The following is a 22,233-nucleotide window of genomic DNA, read 5'->3' as shown; positions in this document are numbered from 1 at the left end:
TAAAAATAAATGCACAAATGACATGCTTTCATCCTTTGTTTTGAGGACCTAGTCTAAAATTTATATTTATTATAAATTTTTAGAGAATAATTCGGGTATTTAGGCAAAAATGTCCAAGTGGTGTAACCGTTGAAACTTCGTACCAAAGAATTAAACTTCCTTTAAAAAGGTTAAATTTTCATATAACACCCTATGAACTAACCTGGCATACTCTTACAATAGAACTGTTCAATATTAAATAAAAGTAAAGGAACATCATTGTTCTTAATATTATAAATATTTTAGGGAAACCATGTCACCCAGTCAAGTACCAAATTGTCAACATGGTGTAACCACCATTGAAGGAGCCATTTTGTTAATATATTCATCATATCATGTGACAAGAAATGATATCACAAAGAAGAACCCCTGATGGTCCTAACTGCTGCAGGCCAAGTTTAGCAACTCTCTTTAAAACATGAGATAATTTGACATTTTAAGGGCGTGGTCAGATATGTCAAATGGTATGACCTCAGAAAAACATTAACAATTTATGATAATTATAAAGATTTGGATTCACTTTGAAAATTAGATTTGAAATGTTCACACCAGGAAATGTGCTTACATAGGTCTCAATGATAATGCCTGTCAAATTTGATGGTGTAACCGGTTACACTATTTGACTTTTATGACAAGCCTTTCTGTTAGAGGACACTTTTGTCAAATATCAGTATTTTTTTTATGTTGATTAAAGTGGTGATTCATCCACAGCCTTATTATCAAGGGTCTAGGACAAAATGCCCTGGCATTTTGTAAATGTTTAGCTTCAAATTGCATATTTGTGTTCCATTTACTTACATTTATAGAGGTGCACTATGTAGTTTTGGTAGAGAAGTGTGAAAGTTGGAGAAATTTACAGATTATGTGGTATATGTCCATCATAACTCTAAACACAAACTGTCCTCAGATGAAAATTTGGTCCCTGTGACACTGTTTGAAGATAAAATGCTACTGGAGAAGTTATGGTGGTGGGCCCGCAACAGTGAAAGCGTAACTCTCCTGGTAGCTTTATATCTCCAAACAGTGTTCCAGGGACCCATTTTTTACTTTGAATAAAGTTTGTATATTCAGTTCAGAAAATATATCAAAGAATTGTTTCACTTCTCCAACTTTCAAATTTCACCACCAAATCTACATAGTGCACCTTTAAACATGTATAATCTAATATATGTATGTATGCTGTAATATTGGCACCAGTAGTTGCATTTTAGATGTGTCGGCTATTAGGGGCCATGTGGTAGGGTAGGTAGTATCAGCATGTCACTACCTGGAGCTTGCTTGCCAAAGTCTGGTACTATAGAAGGTGGCAATGCTGTTTGGGCTGTGATGGCCATGATGTAAAGAAGGAGAGATGTAACGTGTTGCCTGTGGGTATGTTATCCTTTGATTAGGGCACAAGTACCTTGAGTTTATTCCAAATACTGAAAAAATGAATTCTCCCTGAAGATTTTGGTCAGATGTTGTAATTTACTTAAGATATGAATTAATTAAGGGTGCACTGATCCTGACTAAGACAGCTAGATCAGGTATCAGTAAGAATTTGCCGATCTATGAGACCCATCCAAAAGGCCGATCTATTCACTTCAGTTTTATACTATTCTGTGTTTAAGACAAATGTGCTACATTCCTGTCATCAGCGTACTGGTATTCTGTGCACTTTGGTAGGTGGAGCAAACATGAAATGGAGGAAGCTAACAACAATTTCTTCAAGAAACAATGGCCTTTGACTGTAGAAGCAGCATGGTCAGTTGGTGTAACTGGTTTGCGTCAATTGGTGTAACCAGTATTTCTTGTAAAAAATATAATAAAACACAGGACAATTAAAGTGGAATAAAAGCAGTCCTCTATTGCAGTGAAATAACATGTTTTTTTAAACGATTTTTACAGAATTTGCCAAAAATTAATTAGAAAACAGAGGTGTTTTCAGCTTTGTGCTCCGCTCAGTATTGAAAAAGGGCATAATTTATAAATTTAGGGATAATCCTAATAAAATCTATTTTCTAGTGCTATTTTAAAATAAAGTAATTAAAATCATGAGTACACTTACATATACTCTAGATGTATAAAAGAATCAATATTCTTAATTTTTCAGTGGTTACACCACTTGACATTTTTAGGTCCATTTAGTCTTACCTTTTGAAAAAAAAGGTTTAAATGTCATTTTAAAAAACACAAAACCAACATGAATACAAATCTCACATTTTAATGAACCTGATGCATGCTTTCAAATTGTGTTTTTAAAAGATTTTTGAATTGGTCATCTGAACAACCCTTATTTGTCACTGACCCAAATACAGATCGTGTTGTAGTGAATATTGTAGAACATAAATTGATAATTTGATGAAAAGGAAGAGTTCCACATTCTCAAAAGAACACCATATTGTTTCGTTGAGGGTTGCTGTGAGTACTGATACCACTGCTGTATTTTTATAATACTGCAGTATTTAATGCTTACTATGCGGCTCTGAGAGCGTTTGTTTTGATCTGAAAATCTGCTTATAAACCCCTCTCTTAAAAGAACCCTCAGGCGTTCTTAAGGTGTCACAAGAGGATCCTTGCTATGTAATATTTTGTGCTTACATGTCTATATGTTCTGTATTTGTTGTACTTACCTAGATGTTTTCTAATATCCACATTTGGATTCATTTCAGTTTCCTGGAGATAAGACAAGATTGCTTAGAAAGTTAGAAGCTCCAACTAATTTGCCATATTTTGATGTCTACGCCTATGGGTAAGACTTGTGTTAAATAACACTTGAACCTGTTTTTTTGTACAGCACCTGAGGAAGTGCCTGGTCGGGCCTTAAAAGCACATAGCAAACTAAGTCTATAACTACACTAACACTGCCACTGGATCCACTGGTGATAAACATGCTCACTGCCTAAACAGCCTTTGTTTACATTTTCCACAGCACTGAATGTGCTGTAATGTGAAGTTTTTTTTTTTGTTGGGGGGGTTATGTGCTGTACTGCTAAACTGAGCTCACAGGCTGCTGGCTATGGCATCTTAATGGATGGCTGAATATCGATCTTATCTTCTGTGTAACTACTGAGAGAGTTCTGTCTGGTTTCTTTGAGCAACACATACTGACAAGGTTTACAACAAGCCTTTACTGAGGAGTGAGGCTTCTTCATTATGTATGCAAACGTTAAGCAAACCATCTTTTTCCGATATGAGTGAAAAGCTTTCACTTTAAGGCTAAAGTCTAAGACCTCTTTGCTAAAGAGCTCAACTAATGAGCACTCTGTGAAGCACTACGAATAAAGCTTCATGATGCTGGGTTGTCTTGGCTGTGGGATGAAAACAAGGAACTCTATTCTGCCCCTTACCACTCTCGCGGCTCCCCCCACCCTGTCTGAACATCCTGAACCCAAATACACACATGGCTGGGTTTGCTGGCTGTGTTGCTGAGTGAGTGCAAGACAGTGACAACTTCAACAGATACAGCAACAACACCAAAAGCGTCTCTTGTATTTGAAACAGTTTCTACTCTGAAAATTATTTTCTTTTTTTTCTGAAGCTCTAAACTGTCTTCATTTGCTTAGGTTGCATTACTCTTCTTGTATTTAACACATGATTCCACTGAGGTGACCATACTGAGTCCCCAGCAGCTATCCATTCATTTTAGTTAATTTAAGCATGGCACATTACTTTAAAGACAGAGGACCCAAAGAAATGCAGAATTAAAGAAGATATGCAAATCAAGTGCCACAAGGGGCTTGCCTCAATCCTCTCCCTCTGATTGGTGCTTTGCTTTAAAGGACAGAGAGTTGTTTAGACTTCCATTCTACAACTTGGCAGACAGTCATGCATCTGGGCTTCTGAGTTTTCACGTAAAAAAACAGAAAGAAGCTTCCACAACAAAATATTGTGCAACTATTCCAAGAACTCAAACTGCAGCTCAGAACTCATCCCTTTGAAAAATAGGCCATTCAAAAAAAAAAAAAAAGGAAGGAAGGGATGGGCAAACAGCACAAGGTTCCGTTTTTGGATACTGAGCACAGATATGAATAAAGTATAAACTTCAATCAAACCTCTATACTGCCAATGAGAGGAATTTCAGCTTTGACCAGCGCATCAGAAGTTAGGTTCGCTCAGGAGAGAATGGATACTGAACAGACACAGGTGAAACAAGATACAGATCTCAAGACCTATCTCTGCATTAAAAGCCCAAAAATAAATCTTTAAAAAAAAAGACGCATTTAAATAGTGAAATAATTATTTAAATAGAGGGGGAAAGGTTTTATAATAATGCAGACATTTGTTATATTTTCTGTTGTTAATTTAAAGTAGTGATTTCAGTCGGAAGTTAGTATCCACACTGAAATGTTCAGTATACTGAGGTGGACCCAAAAAATGACCTTTGAATGACCACGAAAGTTCAGTATACTGAAACTCCCTACTGAAAAGTACGTACTGCATACTGAACTTTCATGGTCATTCAGTATGCATTTTTTGGGTCCGCGCAGTATACTGAACATTTCAGTGTGGATACTAACTTTATGCAGTATGGATCGGAGAAAATGGAAAATGGAAGGAAATGAATTGTATTTTACCACCCACAATGCTGTGCGTAATTAAACGTAAATCGTCACGTCACGTCCGCCTCCAAATCAAAACAAACGAGCGTGGATTAATTTAATCAATTTTTAATCTGGAGTTAAAGTCCCGACTGAAATCACTACTTTTAATTAACAACAGAAAATAAAACAAATATCTGCATTATTATAAAACCTTTCTCCCTCTATTTAAATAATGATTTCACTATTTAAATGCATCTTTATTAGTTTATTTTACTTTATATATAGTCTTTCATTTGTACTTTTCTTTATGTGCTGTATGTTATTCAGTTATTTAATCTGCCTTTCACTTGATTTACATTGTAATATTGTTTTTTGTTTACCTGACTGTATATGTGCATTACTCTTCTTGAATAAAGCTAAACAAAAAAACAACAAAAAATGGGTGAATGCGGCCGGTTCGGGTAACGTAAATGACGTCACTTCCTTACTGAATGAATCAGAAGTAGAAACAAATATCTGTCTACTGTGCGCGCCTACTGTATAGTAGGTACTAACAGTATACAGCACGGATAGTAGGTACTGTCTACTGCCTACTGACAGATTGAGTAGGTACTTGGCAATTCGGATACAGCCTTGGAGATTCTACTCAGACACCGAGAAATGTGGGCAGGTCTTATTTTAGATTGGCTAATTTAGTCAACATGACATTAAGATTGACAGGTGGTTTGACCGATCACATATGTTTATTAGCATTTAATATACAAAACAGTATTTATCAAAGCACTTCTTATATTAAAGCTGTCGTTTTACAGATAGTTTTAGTTTAATTGTCTAATTAATAATAACTGTTTTGTTACAAGTTACATCAATTTATTACACTATTTTCAATATTTAAATAATAAAAGTGAGAAGATAATGGCACTAGTAACCCTGGGTTACAATAAGAAATACTGCCGCCTTTAAAACGTCTCCTTTTTCCTTCAGGCATTGCAAAATTACTGGTTTTCAAACACACAGAGAACTTCAAACCTTTTATACGCCCCTGCTCTTTCGCTTTCTAAGCACCAATACTTTGTGATGAGCTCCTTCTTCCATGTGATTCTAGATTGTAATAAAGAAAAACATTTAATAAATGCTACTTTTTCTGAGTTGGCTTCTCTTAAATGTCAAGTGTTGTTGAGTTGTGATTGTTCACCGTATGTTTTTTTTGTTTTTTTGTATATATATTTTACCTTGTATGTGTATATAAAAAATGTATACTTCTCCCTAGTTAAATTTTTAGTTGAGGTGAGGAAAAAAATTTGATTTATGTTAAAATCTAGATTCTTATCTTCTGAGATTTTAAAAAGATTCATAACTTCCAAAAAACTATTTTCTTTTGGCTAATCAGTCACTCCCTGCTTAGTACTAAGGCTAGCTCTTTAACTGCCAAATGGAGCAGCAAGAAATGCAGCCAGTCTCACAGACTGGAGTAAATCCTGAAGTACTAATTCATAAATAGACTTTGAATCCATGGATCAATGAATCAAGAATCATTTTGAATCGAAAATAGATTCCCAACCTTGTGACCCCAAGAATCGAAATTAAATCAAATTGTGAGACATCCATAGATTCACAGCCCTAATTTTTAGAGTTGTTCATACATGTCTGCACTTTCCTTGTTTAAATCATTTTACCAATATCACTTCCTGTGGCCCTTAATTCTTTATTTTTTGAAATACTCAATTATAGCAAATCTCCAGAGCTCATCATGTCAAAGCTGTGTTCCTCAGATTGCAAACTATGAAATAAAAACAATAATAGAGGTATCAGAGACCGGGGTTTCCTGATGTTTGGTCTCTTTTAAGCATTATGGTTCAAAAACACCGGGTCCTACATTATCCCTAATGCAGTGGGACAGTTTTATTCCACCTTCCATTTTTAGAAACATTTTTGAAACTCCATCTAAACCAAATGAGGCCTTCAAACATCCAGTTTACATTTCAACCTTCCAATTAGCCTCTTTATTGTGAACTACATTATCATCAGTGATGTGAACTGTTAATGACATTTTTTCACCACAAGATGGCATTGCCACAAATACAATGATCCAGTAAGTTTAGTATATCAAGCGAACATTTAAATATGGCTAACCTCGTGTTAAATAAAAGCCTTCCTGAAAGGTGTTAACATTGTATGATGACTTTTGATAGATGAGGACGAGGAACAGTTTTTGACTTCATAATTACAGCGCTCTGGTTCCGGGCCAATGGAAACAGGTTGGTTCAACAGCAGCCTTCCTTCTGAGATAAAACCCTCTTTGTGCTCTCCGTTTACATGTTACTCTGTCCAAAGTCAAATGCAGCTACTGAAACTTGGCCTACATTATTCAGACAGCTGTTCCGGCAGGTGTGTGTGTGTGTGTGTCCGTATGTGTGTATATGGGTGTGTCTGGCTTCACCCTTTCATGTTGCAGTCTATTGTTAATATATTAAATAAAAGGTGGCTATAAACGGTATCGGTAAAAGGAGAATGCAAATATTAGCAATGCATTGTAATAGACTGGCACAAAGTTTGAAATGGTGGGACTGATAAGATTCACCTGTTCCTCTTTTTGTTTCAATCTGATCCTGTCCTTAAAGCACGCACAGCAGCACACAAGTGAATAACATTATCCTGAGGGTTGTGGCTTTACCAGGATGTATACACACACATTAACAAACATGCACACATCCAACTGCAAACACGTGAGGAGAAATTTTTCCAATGTCCTCACTTCAAAAATAATGAAGTGAAACCGCTGTGTCTGCACTAAATATGCCTTTTTGTGACATAGCATTTCCATTTAGAATGACATTTCTCCATTGAAACATCCCTCATTCACACTTCCTAAAAGTAATCACAACATTATTTGCAAAACCATGCAATACTGACTCCCACCTCCCTTCAGGTCAAGGTCAGCAGGAGGTCAAGATGTGAAAAAGGTAACAAAACGTTGAGATGGAGCAATCCCGTCTTGTAAACAGTTTGGAAAACGTTGCTCACAGACACAATTACTATAATTAAAGCATCTAACTGGCATCTTTTCCTGGACTGAAGCAACTTCTACATTTGCACTGCGCTACAGGACACTGTGCAGAGTAAGAGTTCAAGCTGGAAGAAGTATTTCTTTAGGTACTCACCGATCTGGTCTTCAGGAATGAGGCTCTCAATTGGTGGCTCAAGCTCAGAGCTCTGTCGCAGGTAGCTCTTCATCTGAGTGATAAACTGGCGGAGAGTCTGCAGCAGCTCCAGTCCAGAGGCGTAGCCCTGCCAGGCCTGGGTGCCTGCTCCCTCGCCCATGTAGCTCAGGTAGTCCTGCACCAGGCAGCCGAAATACGTTCCTCTATCCCTCGACAATTCCACCACCTTGCGGATCGCCCTCTTCTCAGGCGTCAGCAGTGAGTTGAAAACGCCGCTCATCTTGCGCAGGTGCCCTTTCAATGCTTTCTGCAAGACCAAAGCGCCCGCACTGGGGCGGCGCTTTGTGCGGTGGCCAGGTGGCACCATGGTAAGATCCTGGTCTTGGTCCTGGTCGCTCTCCAGGCTGACACCATAGTCAGGCTCCTCTTCCTCCTCATCATCGTCATCATCGTCATCTTCCTCCATACTGCAGTAAGGTAGGTGGGATGGTGGGATGGAGAGGGGGAGATGGGTGTTGAAGTCGGCTATAGTTGGGGGGCTGGGGTCATGAAGAGGAGGAAGGAAAAAGGCTGAACACTGAGAAAAATCCAGAGAGTCAGAGGAATCCGTGGACAGGCTCATGTCACTCAACCGCTGACCACCACCGGTACATTCCTCGCCTTTTTCTTCTTCACCTCCTGTCAGCTCTGCCCTCTTTCGTGTTGTCAACAGGGAAGGGTCTGAAGGACTGCTAGAGTCCTGGTCTGGGGTTTTGGAGGAGGTTTGTTGAGACAGCCTTGCCCTTAAGAGGGCCTTCTCAATAGTTTGTTCCTCGAGCGCCAAGTGGCACTGAGCATCCTCCTGGCTGGATGATGGTGAGGCTTTAGTCCGTCGAGGAGAGGAGGAGAGAGACGATAGAGAAATGGGCAGGGAGGGCCGGGGGATGGAGATAGGGGAGCTGATGCTGAGTCTCTTGGGTGGTGAGGAAGAGGGGCTGATGCTCAGAGAGGAGCCCAAACGAGAAAGAAGGCTGCCGCTCCTCTCCCTCTCCTCTGCCTTGTCCTTAGGGACTTTGATCCAGGAGATCTTCTCAGGCATGCTGCGTTGTCGGGGAGGAGGGCCTGAGCCTCGCTGAGCAAAGTGAGGAGGGGGTGGACGAGGAGGTGCTGACCGGGGAATGTTGTCTGCAGCACTTGGCTTTCGATTGCTGGTTTCACTACTATCGTCCTTTACCTTCGTAATTCTGCTGAGACTCTGCAAGTCGCTTTGACCTGACTGGTCACTGTCACTGTGCACTGAGCTATAGACCTGAGGACATTGTTGGATTTCACTGTTGTTGGTTTCCAGGCTGTTGCCACCAGGCTCCTCCGTCTGTACTTTCTTAACTGTGCCAGAGCGATTTGAAGTAGTGCTGTGGTCTCCCTCCGGCTGGTGAACCTTTATGAAGAGGGGATTGATGAAGCAAAGAGCCCCGTTAGACTGACAACACTCAAGCTCAGATGGGGTACGAGTTTGAAGCTGAGGGCTCTCTGGGGAGGTTGTTATGGAGACTGGTCTTGGGGAAGGAGGCGGTGGTCTGCTGGGAGCAGCAATTGCTGCTGATGAGGCTGACACCTTTCTTCTGTGGCAAAACTGAGCATCCCAGAAACCTAGATGACACAGTGAGAGAAATATTCTTACTATACAGTCTATAGTGGGGAAGGTTTGATACATAATTTAGGCTCAACATTATGTCAAAGACCTTGGAAGCCCTTCAGTATTCAGATAACTGATAAGCAAAACTGAGGCAAAGACTTCCTTTTCCATCAGATTGTACGCTCAGTGTTTACAGCTTCACTGGCAACTTAAAACACAATAATGGAGTTGGAGAGGAGAGAAGGGAAGACTCTTATAACCAGATTTGCATACAGCAGATATATTTTTATTGAGAATTAAAAACAAAGCTAACTTGTTGTTTACTGATAGACAATGATATCCAGTCATTTTGGCCAAGGTGTTGTAGCTTTTTGCTCGGCATAGACTGTTATCCAAAACTGCTTCAAGTGACCGGCCACGAATCACTAGACTTCTTTCAACAACAAAAATGCCCTGCCTACGAGTTCTGCATTCACATGCAGATATCTGGTTTTAGAGGAAAACCGGCTGAAGTACACATCCCTCTCTCTCTCTCCCAGACTTAATTATGTTGCAGATTCATACTGGTCAAAGCAATGACAACTGCTATCTATGTGAAGCATTATTGACAAACGGTTGTTCTGTGAATGTAAAATAACTGACTGTAGGCAAAAGCTTGACTCTTTCAGCAAGGACATCAGCCAAATGTTTAGAGGTTTTTTTTTGTTGAAAAAAAATAAGTTGTAGAAATAAACCTCTCAGCAACCTTCTATAAACAATGTTTTACCACCATAACATTTCTACCAACAATGAAACTGTCAGTTTTCAGCTAAACTTCTCATGTGTACAACCGGATGGAAAGGGCAACAATACTTTGTATAGATGACTATTTTATTTGAAAAAATTGAACAGTGCTTATTCACAGTAATGACAGCAAATTATACTCACAGAATATGATACCTCATGCTAAATTCAATGTATCCACTCGTCCAATCAACCAACCCGATTGCACTCCTGATATAACGACTCGTCTCCAAAACAATCACTTATAGCCACTTTGTTCTAAATCAACACTGATTGCTTTTGTTTTCTGTGAGTGTAAGTAGAAACCTTTTAAAGCAAATGAGAAAATAGGAAAATACTATCAAATCACTGTAACAAGTGATTGTTGAAGCTCCCAAGCCGTACCAGACAGAGCAAAACAAGACAGACCAGCACCAGCAGAAACAATAGCACATAAAGAATACTAGTACCAGACACAGGGCAGCTCCTTCACACAACTACATAACCGGATGGAAAGGGCAACAATACTCACTGTGATCCTGAGGCTCAGTAACACACAGGCAAACTGTTGAGAGTCCGACTTGTCAGAATTTTCTGACTTGTGGTGCTGCAGAGGACAGGTTGCTGTGTCTGCACAAGCTGGGACTCGACTGGCTTCTCTGGCTCACTCATGCTCAATCTGTGTTATGACTCACTCGTGCTAATGTGTGTGTGTGTGGGCGGGCTGTAAGCTCAGAATTCCCGCCTCCATCCCTCCCTTCCAGTTGAAGTTGCATGGTCTGACTCTCTGTCCCGATTGTTCTCCCTCTAACACACAAAGGTCTCTTCTATTGAACTTTATCTTTACTTGATGTCTCTCTTTTCTTTTCATATTTTATCATTTTATTTAGGTGCATTAATTATCCCTTTTTTTTATATTTCAGGATTAGATCAAGTTTATGTGATTCTGAATAGTTAGAAAAACAATCAGGAATTATAGATAGCATTTCAGAATTGGTGGGATCATTTTGATGAACCACTTTATACATAGCATGTCCACACAAGTACAGCACAAAAACAAAAAGAAAAGCTGCTGTGAAATGTTTCGACACACTCACAAAAACACACACATACTGCACACCTATGACTGAGAGTGGACAGGAATGTGGTTTGACACGGCTGATGTCAGAAGTGGGAAAGTCAGAGCTAAATTGGGGGCAACTTGTTGAGAGATACAGCAGCTGAACTGTAGCCAAAAATAGAAAGAGTTGGGGCACAGACAGCCTAGCGATTTGGTCGCTCCTCATGTACGTAGCCTATAGTCCTCCAAACCAGTGAACCTGGTTCCAGTCTGACCTGTGGTTCCTTTCACACACATCATTCCCCACTCTCTCCTGAGTTTCCTACTCTATCCACTGTCCTGTCAAACAAAGGCAAAAAGGCAAAAAGTCCCTTTGTTTCTTTAAGGGTTTAGAGTAATTACAGTCAGGCCTTACAAACGCAGTTTTGCTTTGACTGACACGTTAATTTTCTTCACAAAGTCCACCTGTGTTGCTATAAATAGCCAACAGGAAAGAATGATAGAATATATCTTGTTCAAAGGGCTGTTCATCTTTGCATGGTTTCATTAGAATCCTGCTGCCAGCATTGTTTACTGTTCAAAATTGTACCTTTCCTGGCTGAAAAATATTCAGACATCACGATACATTTTGAGACCAAATTTTTATATTTGAGCTTCAGAGTTAGTAAAAATCCCCTAAAAAAATTTCCAGTTATTTCCATCAGCCCACAATCCTGTGCTTAATCTGATGTGCAGGTTGATAGAAAACTCTGCAACTAAACCTTTGAATTAACATTAATACAATTTGAGCCTCGAATGACTAAACATACAGCAATCAGCAGCAACCTATCAAGTAGAAGGACACGAGATATCAATGCGTTGGTATTTTGGTTATGAATATTTAGGGCTTCCCCAGTCTGACTCGCTTATATCAGGCCTTTGATAAACTTAAAGTAACTGCATCCAAATCCTTAACTTAGTCAGTAGTGTACCTTTCTCATTCATTTCAGGTACCTGTACAGAAATCTATTAGAAGGGGGCATCGCTAGCACAGTGGTTAGTACGCTCGCACCAAGCAGACGGCCCAGGTTTGAATCCGACCTGCGACTCCTTTTCCTGCATGTCATTCCCCACTAGGTCTCTCTCTGTTCCTGATTTCTGACTCTATCCTATCTCTCAAATAAAGGCATTAAAGGCCCAACATTAAACCTTTAAAAAAAAAAAAAAAAAATCTATAAGAACTTTTAGAACAAATTGTATGAAAGATAATGTGTACTAAGGACCTCGAAGGTGTGAAAAAAAAGAAAAGAAAAAAAGTTGGCAGACCACCATAATGTAAGAGTGCTGACGAATCATTTCAACGATTAAGGCACATTCATATTTCGCCGACAAAGCAGAAGGAGCAAATTAGGGTTAAGTGTCTTGCCCAAGGACACTTCAGACATGTGGCTGCAGGAGCTGGGGATTAAACCACCAACCTTCCGGTTAAGAGATGACGACTCCACCAACTGAGCCACAGCCGACAGGAGGGCCTTCAAAAGGCATGACAAAAGATGACAAAATGTCTCCAGAACCATACTGTCATTACAGGTGAGCCACACAACAGGTAACATAACACCGTGAGGACGTCAGAATTGCCGGTACATTCTTCTCATCTCAACCGGCTATTAATGTTTGCATGTACGTCAGAACGGCCTCTTAGACCAACTATTCACTGCTGCTCAATTAACTTCATAGACACAAAACCCGCCATTGTGTCACCTCGCTAAACAGGAAGGCTCTTATGAATGAAAGACCGATAGAGAGAGAGAGGGAGAGACGGACGAATACAAGAGAGGAAAGAATAGAGCCATTTATGTTTGTAGATGGTTTGAGACCACATTAAAGACAAGGTTTCATCAGTTCTTTGTGTGTCTTCCGGTATATTTGAAAGGGTTTGTCACACTGAGGGACACTGGAAGTCTGGTCGAGTCATTTCTGAGTACACGATAGCTCAGATGAGTCAAAGGAACAGTATATGAATGCACAGAGATGTCATCCTGAGTGGGTTTAGAAAAGGGAAGTGCTGTGGATGATGAGTCCAACAACACCTACACATATTTGAAACTTCTATTTTTGTCTCAGCCATGTAAGCATAACTTACAATAATGTCTGCTCTTTTTTTAAAGAAATAACAAAGATTAAATTATTGTGTTTGATAAAAATACCACACTCCTCTGAGACAGAGGTGTCAGTTTAAATGAATGAAAACGTCCACATTTTGTGCTAAAGGCTGTAAGCAGGCTCTGCCTTTCACAACTGTGAGGGTGAAAAAAATACTCCAGAGGAACCCAGCTATTGCCTGACTCCATGCCCAGCTGAACAGTTCAGATCTGGGCCTGGAAGATGCTAGTGTCCCTTGGGGTGAGTCATTAAGCACTGGCATGCCAGTTAATGCTCAGAGCAGAGGGGAATGTGGTCGAGATGGGCTTTACGAGTGTCACGCCTCAGGAAAAAAACTTTTTTTTTTTTTTTTTTACACACAACAGATGTGGGCCCAATGGAAAACATTCTACTTTTCTGAATCTGCAAGAAGCTGAGAGGAAAGCAACAATCTCTTTGCTCAACTGGAGATGTTTCCCTACTGATGCAATGAGGTACATTTAAAATAAAAACAACTTACAATATCATACCTCTGCACACTGACCTACTCAGTGGCCATTCTAGAGTCTGTTGGGGCCCCAGGCGAAAAATAATTGGGCGCCCTACAACCCGCCTTTATCACCATAATGTCTGCCATTTTCCTGACGCTTACTGTTTTCCTGTTTTTCTCTCCGATAGACGGATAATTCCCCTTCATTTTTCTTGGTTGACTTTAATTGAGACACTTCACAGCAATAATGCATGCAACACTTTGCAAGGCAACAAGAGTGAATGCTTTTAAATGGGGCCCCCTTAGGGAGGTTTCCTACTGTCATTGCAAAATTTGCACATTCTGGGCAGCTGCTGTGGTTTGAAGTTTGTGAGCCCTCAGGGGCCCCCTACTGGTCTGGGGTCCCAAGCAGTTGCCTGCCTTGCCTGTTGACAAGCAGCACCTCTGGACCTACCTATTTTTTCCTGTTAGCTTTTCATGGATTAGATCAGGGGTGGGCAACTAGCAGTCACATGCGGCCCCCATAGACCCTCAACGTGCCCTCAGGTCAATTTTTACATATTAATTAATTGGAAGTATTAAGAAAACGTAACAAAATCTGCCATGAAAATCAGAAATATGTCCATAATAATATTTGATCACTGGTATATGCTGAGTTAAAATTGAGACATAATTGACTGTAATCTTTTTGTAAGCTACAATTTGGCCCTCTGGCAGTGAGAATTAAATTAATTTGGCACTTGCTGTGACCAAAGTTGCCCATCCCTGGATTAGATGATCATCTTTTCTTGTGACACCTCCACAGTGACTTTAACATCTCTTTGACCTACTTAACTTGATTTTGATTACATGTTTTTATACAAGATTGTCAGTTTGTAGATATATGTAAAATATTTTTTTTCTGTTTTGATGTTTGTTCTCTTGTGATTATTATCTATTTTGTGTATAATCTGTTGCTTTCTACTGCAATCGAATCACTTGATGTCATCTTCATATCGCACCTTCAACCTGCCTAAGATTATTCCCATAATTGCATACTTGACCCCCAAATAGATATTCCAAAGAAAGAACAACAAACCTGCTCCAAGTTTTGCAACCTCCTCGAGATCAGCAGAAGTTCTGGCTGATGCAATGGCCTCTGGAAGCTTCAGTGTGAACGGCAGCACATCCCTAAGAAAGATTTCCAGTGAAAAAGGAGAAAAACTCGGTCAACAGAGAAAGAAGAAAAGAGTAAAAGAGGGTAGGAGTTACTGAGAAACTAATCCTTAAAGTGTGTGAGTCACTGAGCTGGGCAAGAGGAGTGTGGCTGGGCCTGGGTGTGTGGTGTTGGCTGAACCATATTTTCAACCACACAGTCAGAAGGTAATATGCGCCTCCTGCTTTTCTCCTTCAAGGCTTTCAAAAGTTCCTGTCAAGTAAACCTAAATGATCAAAGTCGGAAAATACACCTATTAGTTTAACTATGGAAGAATGCACAGAGAAGCTTAGTAGACAATGCTTTGTTGTCAATCTCTGAATGACCTCAATATGAAGTCAAAACAAATACATGATAACAACCGATACCAAATCCTTGAAATGAGGAAATTAAGCATTGACTTACTGTAATTACCAGTCATTCTCTTGTGATGAACTCACCTGCTGATGCAGCAAAAAGCGACCAGACGGAAGAGGTCTGCAAAGCTCAGGCCCGATCCCTCCAGAGAAAAAGCTGCAGGAGCAAAGAACAACATGATCAAGACACAACAAACTCCCTGAACTTTCACAGGACAAGTATTAAAAACACTACAATCTAAGATATTGAATCATGCTGACTACACAGCAAAACATCATGTTTCTACTTGTTTCACTTGTGAAGGGAAAAGAAGAAAAAGCTGACAAACAAGTACAATCACCAAGGCTCACATATCTTTATAGTGTTTTAAGTCACATGAACTACCCAGAGATAACAGAGTCACATTGGAATCTTAAGATATTCAGAACAAATCAGCAAAAAGCATGACAGCAGGGGTAACCGCTCTCCTCATGTGGAGGCAAATTAAATTGTTGCTCTGTAACATCTGTGAGATCTCCTGCTTTAAAAGGAAGATAACTTCTGCATGCATCTTGTCATCACAACACCTAACACACTTTACACACAATAAAAACAACAAGATAGATAGTCAGACTTCAAATCCATTTAATGTAAGAAGAAAGAACAAAATGGAATCTTGGCAGTAGCAAGTACATTGAATTCCAAGTATAAAATGCTTAAATAGGAAGGAGGATGCTGTGAGAGCAGAACCATAAATGTGTCCGGTAAGTCCTACTGAAGCCCTTTTTTTCCCCGACTGCTTTTTCCATAATGTGCCGTAACTTAACATAGGGGTCATCCTGTCTTTGTACATTCATATTGATTCTGCGATGACGTAATATTGGTGTCCCAGTCAGTGAATTCATTGCGTATCAGCCACACGGGGAGCTCCACGTACACACACAGTCAGACATGCACGCACACACAGTACTGTGATCCCTGCTGGCTCCACTGAAACCATCTCGTCTCTGTTACTACATCTGAAGACGATACAGAGGTGGGATCATTTCGTCCCCCCACACGCCACCGCGACATTGAGATTGAAGGCGAAACTTCACAGGAGCGTAAAAAATAACGGCTTATTCAGGCAGCATTCTGAGAAGAGTTTAAGATTCTGTTAGCTTTGCAGTACACAGCTCAGTATTTAGTTCTAAACTGTGAACCTATACTATTTGAGGAACCAATTGAAAGTACAAGCAAAATTGTAGGACTACATTTTTTCTTGGCCGTGAATATTAGTCAAGTCAAACTGAATGGTAACTTTGGAGAGGATAATTTCTGTTACAGGCGACTAAGGGAACGAATACTCGGTCCTTGGTTCTTGTAGTTTTAGTCGTTTATATTTATGACTTGCATCAAGAGCTGACACCGTCCCCAAAATACCTGACTGTCTGGATGTGTGCTTTGCAAATCCTGTGGCATTGACTGCATGGCCAGATTACATGTGTAATCCCTCTAGTGTGTTCTAGGTCTCCTTCTAGTTGAACATGCCCAGAAAACCTTTAAAGGCAGGAGCACAAACAACCTTATTTGGCTCTTTTTGTTCTCTTGTGCAAATGAGAGGCAGCTCTCCTAAGAGCTCCTTCAGCATTTCTAAGCTCTTCACTCGGGTGAGGTAGACACGCATCAAAGGCAGGCAGGGAATTGAACATGCAGCCGATGCAGTGACAACTGCAGCCTCTCAGGGGCCCGCTCTACTGAGTGAGTTTAAATTCCCGTAGAATAAAGGAGATGATCCCATAACTATAATTTAGGCCAATGAACTGTGGAAGACATTATGTGCTTTAGTTAATGAAAAACTATTATCAGACAGGTCTAATTTTAGCATAAAGCCTGTTTTTATTGTCATTGTATTATTGCACTTGTGTATTGCTCTCTACAGGTGGTAGGAGAGACGTCACTGACTCTTCAGTCTGCACCTTTAGCCATTAGTCAGCAGTAACAGGTAGAGGCAGAGAAGGCTGCCGGAGGCAATGATTCACGCGCATGAAACACTCTCACTTGGTAAGCATTTGGAAATTCCAGTTTGGAGCTGACAGAAACAAATGCCAGCACACACAGATACAACAGGGGGGGAAACTCTCAGAATAGTGAGAACTCACAGTGGGAGATTCACATTCAAACGAGTATTTGTATCAACAGACGAGTTTTAAAAGTAAATAGTCAGTAGCAGCTTCACTCCATACAAGAAGATAAGACTGGTGGTTCACCATTTTTATATACAGTAAATGTCATCACAATTCACCAGCCCGCCCGCAATTCTTTTTTTTTTTATATTACCTACTGCATTCACACATCGGCTCACCCTGACTCCACCAAATAGATGAATACAGGGCTGGCAGGAAAAAGTCTGAGTTAATTCAGGGTGTAAAATATGCCGTTTGCAGCCCACATGGAAAGAGGACTGCTGAACAGAGCTGCTGCTGGCAGGTTTACTTACTGTACATAAAACCAGGTGTCTTCAGGTGGCTCTAAATGTGTTTTTTAAAGAAGCCTGGGGTTGGTTTTAGTCCTGCCATATTGCATCAAGTCAGGAATAATTACATTTCTGATGCGTCTTTAAAGAAGGGGATAGACATGCTATTGGCTGCTGTTGGTAGTAAGGCAGACACCATCCAAGCTTTGACAGTGTCCATTGGTTTGGAGTATCATTCCTCCTATTTCCCTGTCTGCACTTAGCAGCAAACTTCTTTCTTGTTTTTTTATCACCTTCAGCCAAATCAGAGCTGTACTCAGTTACTGCTGGTGAGCTGTCAGTTTCACCAAACAGTACGAGTGCCCCCATTTTATGGTTTTTCTTGGTCAGTCCAATAAGGACAAATCTGGAGATTAACATAAAACATTTCTTGATTGTCTAACAGAGCTGATTCTTTTGAAACAAATATATGCAATCCAACCCTATTTGAAGCTAATAAGAGGTTTTAAAAGGAGTTCTATTTGATCAAGATATGTCCTTTAGCTCTCACATTAGGCAAATTTCAAGAACAGCCTATTTTCACCTTCGTAATATATCCAAGATCAGGAATATCCTGTCGCAAAATGATGCAGAAAAACTAGTTCATGCATTTGTTACCTCCAGATTGGATTATTGTAACTCTTTTGTCAGGGTGCTCTGGCAAGTCTCTAAAGACTCTTCAACTGGTCCAGAACGCTGCAGCTCGTGTACTGACTAGAACTTGGAAAAGGGACCACATTACTCCTGTGTTGACGTCTCTGCACTGGCTCCCTATACAGTCTAGAAAATAATTCAAGATCCTTCTTCTCACTTACAAGGCTCTAAATGGCCAGTGCCGTACTGCCCCTCGAGAACATTATGGTCCCAGAATGCAGGCCTGCTAGTGGTACCTACAGTCTCTAAGTGTACTATGGGAGGTAAAGCCTTCAGTTATCGGGCTCCTCTCCTCTGGAATCGTCTTCCAGCCGGGGTCCGGGAGGCAGACACAGTCTGTATTTTTAAGAATAGACTTAAAACTTTCCTTATTGATAAATCTTATAGCTAGGGCTGATGCTGGTGTAGACCAGCTCTTAGTTATGCTGCTATAGGCTTAGACTCCCGGGGGAACTGGCAACTTGAGCTCCTCTCTCTCTCTCTCTCTCTCTCTCTCTCTCTCTCTCTCTCTCTCTCTCTCTCTCTCTCTCTCTCTCTCTCTCTCTCTCTCTCTCTCTCTCTCTCTCTCTCTCAGCATATACAGTACATCATATTACTGCATGTATCTATCTGTAAATCTCAGTCACCAACCACCTACTTTCCTGAGAGCTCTTGAGCTCTCATAGGCTCCTCGAGATTGTTGGTTGACGGCCTGCCAGAACAACCCCCCCACCCCCTCCCCACCGGATCGTTGGTTGACAGCCTGCCAAAACAGCCCCCCCCCCCCACACCCCCTCCCCACCAGATTGTTGATGGACAGTTTGCCTCCCCCCACCCCCTTGCTCCCTATCCCTCTTCCTGCATCTTATCCCATCTCTCCCCCTATCCCTTTCCAAACCCGGCGCAGTCTAGGCCTGTGAAGGCTGTTTCGTCATGAGCCGGGGATCCGGCCGAAGATTTCTGCCTTCACTTGATCAGGTGAGAAGCCAGCTGAGGGAGATCAAGGCGAGGAAGGCCACAGGTCCCGACGGCATCAGCTCCAGACTCCTGAAGGACTGCGCAGACCAGCTCTGTGAGGTTCTTCTGCACATCTTCAACCTGAGCCTGAGACTGGAGAGGGTACCGACCCTGTGGAAGACTTCCTGCGTGGTGCCAGTCCCAAAGACCTCTCACCCCAGGGAGCCTAACCACTTCAGACCTGTGGCCCTCACCTCTCACCTGATGAAGACCATGGAGAGGATCGTCCTCAACAACCTCCGCTCCCTGGTGACTTCAAATCTGGATCCTCTGCAGTTCGCCTACCAGCCGAACATCGGGGTGGATGACGCCGTCATCTACCTGCTGCAGAGATCCTGGACTCACCTGGAGAACACCGGCAGCACTGTGAGGGTCATGTTCTTTGACTTCTCCAGTGCCTTCAACACCATCCAGCCTACACTGCTCAGGGGGAAACTAGAGAGGGCGGGAGTGGACTGTCACCTGGCTGCATGGACAACGGACTACCTCACCAATAGACCACAGTACGTGAGGCTTCAGGACTGTGAGTCTGACACGATGGTCTGCAGTACAGGGGCCCCGCAGGGGACAGTTCTCTCCCCTTTTCTCTTCACCCTGTACACCTCGGATTTCTGCTACAACTCTGGGAGCTGCCACCTGCAGAAGTTCTCTGATGACACAGCCATCGTGGGGTGTGTGTCTAAGGGGAGCGAACAGGAGTACAGGCAGGTCATCATGGACTTTGTCGACTGGAGTGAGCTCAACCACCTTCAGCTCAACGCCAGCAAGACAAAGGAGATGGTGATTGACTTCCGCAGGAAGTCACCCCAGACTGCACCGGTGAACATCCAGGGCTTGGACATCGAGAGGGTGGAGACGTACAAATACCTGGGTGTTCACCTCAACAACAAACTGGACGGGTCACACAACACCGATGTCCTGTACAAGAAGGGCCAATGTCGACTTCACCTGCTGAGGCGACTGAGGTCCTTTGGAGTGTGCAGGACTCTGCTACGGACTTTTTATGACACTGTGGTGGCATCTGCACTTTTCTATGCAGTGGCCTGCTGGGGAGGAGGGAGCACAGAGAGAGACAGGAAGAGACTGAACAGACTGGTCAGGAGGGCCAGTTCTGTCTTGGACTGTCCTCTGGACTCTGTAGAGGAGGTGGGTGAGAGCAGGATGTTAGTGAAGCTGACATCCATCATGGACAACCCCTCTCACCCCCTGCATGACACTGTGGGGGCCCTGAGCAGCTCCTTCAGCAGCAGACTCAGACACCCACCCTGCAAGACAGAGCGCTACCGCAGGTCGTTCATCCCATCTGCCGTCAGACTGTTTAATCGGACTCTTTAACAACATCACCACCTCATGCTACACACTGTGTGTGTTTTGTTAATAACAAGTTACTGTGTAATTTTACATTTACATTATTGTATTTTTTTACATTATTGTATTTTTTTATTTTATTTAAATGATGTAAATATGTTTGATCTGTTTTTTAACTTCTATCTTTATTTTTTATAAGTATATTCCCGTACCCTGTTTTTCTGGAGCTGCTGTAATGCACAAATTTCCCCCACAGGGGATCAATAAAGTTTATCTTTATCTTTAATAAGGCAGTTTTTTCTTACCACTGTAACTTTTGCTGCTTTGCTAAAAGTGCTCATAATGGATAGGCCGGATCTTTGTAACATAGCAATAAGTAAGGTCTTTTACCTGCTTTTTGTAATGTTAACAGACAAGAGAGTAAGGTATTTTACCTGCTTTTTGTAAAGTGTCTCGAGAAACACTTGTTATGAGTTGACGCTATACAAATAAAAATTGATTGATTAATTGATAAAAGAGGCAAATACAAACATGAAGGGGAAAGAAGAAACTGTTTGCCCAGGGACTGTTGGAGTTTCCATTCAACTTGCTAAAATACAAATGCATTGCATTTTGAAACCAACAGCTGCGTGTATTTATAATGTATTTAGACTGTAAGTGGGTCAAAAGGATTCAGGCCTATGTCATAATTGCAGGTTTCTGCACATGCTCGCGTGACTACTTCAAGACCTTTCTTAGAAAAAATTTAGGCTGCATATTTAAAGTAGCCTGGCAATTCCATTAAGAGACCTTTGCCAATTTTTATCCATGCCCAAAAATCACAGCGACCCCTGAGGGGAGGACACAGACATATTTCACAACAAAATATGTGCATATCTCCTGTGACAGCCTGTTGACTTTTTTTCAACTCTCTAATAGCGCGTGTTGCTTGAGGGTGACCTTGAAACCTGATTGCTAGCTTAATTAAGTATAAGAAAAGAAAGACAGACAATACAAATGAAGTATGAGGAAGTTTTCAGATACTTACTGTACTGACTCTCTTTGACAAGAAAGTCTTTGACAGGGACTTCAGAGTCTTTGTCCATGCGTACAGATATTACTTTCCTCTGCAGGCTAGTAGACTTCCTCACCACGAATGTCTGAAATTCAGAGGAGGAAGCATTCAGTCAGAATATTTACTTTTGTGTCTATCATTGGATACGCTGACTGACAGAGATAAGCTGACTTATATATAGAGAACATGCTCACAGAAAAAGCAGATCTACACACTCACATATACAGTAAATAAAAAAGTGGCCCTAGGATCGATCCCGGTGGGATTCCTGTTTTAGATTTAAAAAAAGATGATTTTTTAAAATTTATTTCGACACATTGTTGATGGTTGGAGAGATAAGATTCAAACCATGCCTGAGATTTTTCTGAGAAATTGAATGTTTGAAGTTTGGAGATGAGAATGCTATGGTTTACAGTATCGAATGC

The 22,233-nt window shown here is 41.2% G+C and overlaps 1 protein-coding gene across 1 annotated transcript in view; it reads right to left on the bottom strand.

The window, feature by feature from the left end:
• The window catches only part of rin2a (Ras and Rab interactor 2a), a 50,250-nt gene that overhangs the window by 9,406 nt on the left and 18,611 nt on the right, over positions 1 to 22,233 (bottom strand). Inside the window, exons 5-8 of the mRNA XM_020651086.3 lie at positions 21,782 to 21,893; positions 15,407 to 15,479; positions 14,850 to 14,941; positions 7,724 to 9,352 (exon numbers count right to left, since the gene is read on the bottom strand). Coding sequence (XP_020506742.1) covers positions 7,724 to 9,352; positions 14,850 to 14,941; positions 15,407 to 15,479; positions 21,782 to 21,893 — 1,906 coding nt within the window. The remainder of the gene's footprint in view (positions 1 to 7,723; positions 9,353 to 14,849; positions 14,942 to 15,406; positions 15,480 to 21,781; positions 21,894 to 22,233) is intronic.

The sequence above is a fragment of the Labrus bergylta genome, chromosome 10 (assembly GCF_963930695.1).
Source record: "Labrus bergylta chromosome 10, fLabBer1.1, whole genome shotgun sequence".
In the NCBI taxonomy this organism is placed as follows: Eukaryota; Metazoa; Chordata; class Actinopteri; order Labriformes; family Labridae; genus Labrus; species Labrus bergylta.
This window is presented reverse-complemented; position numbering and strand designations above follow the sequence as displayed.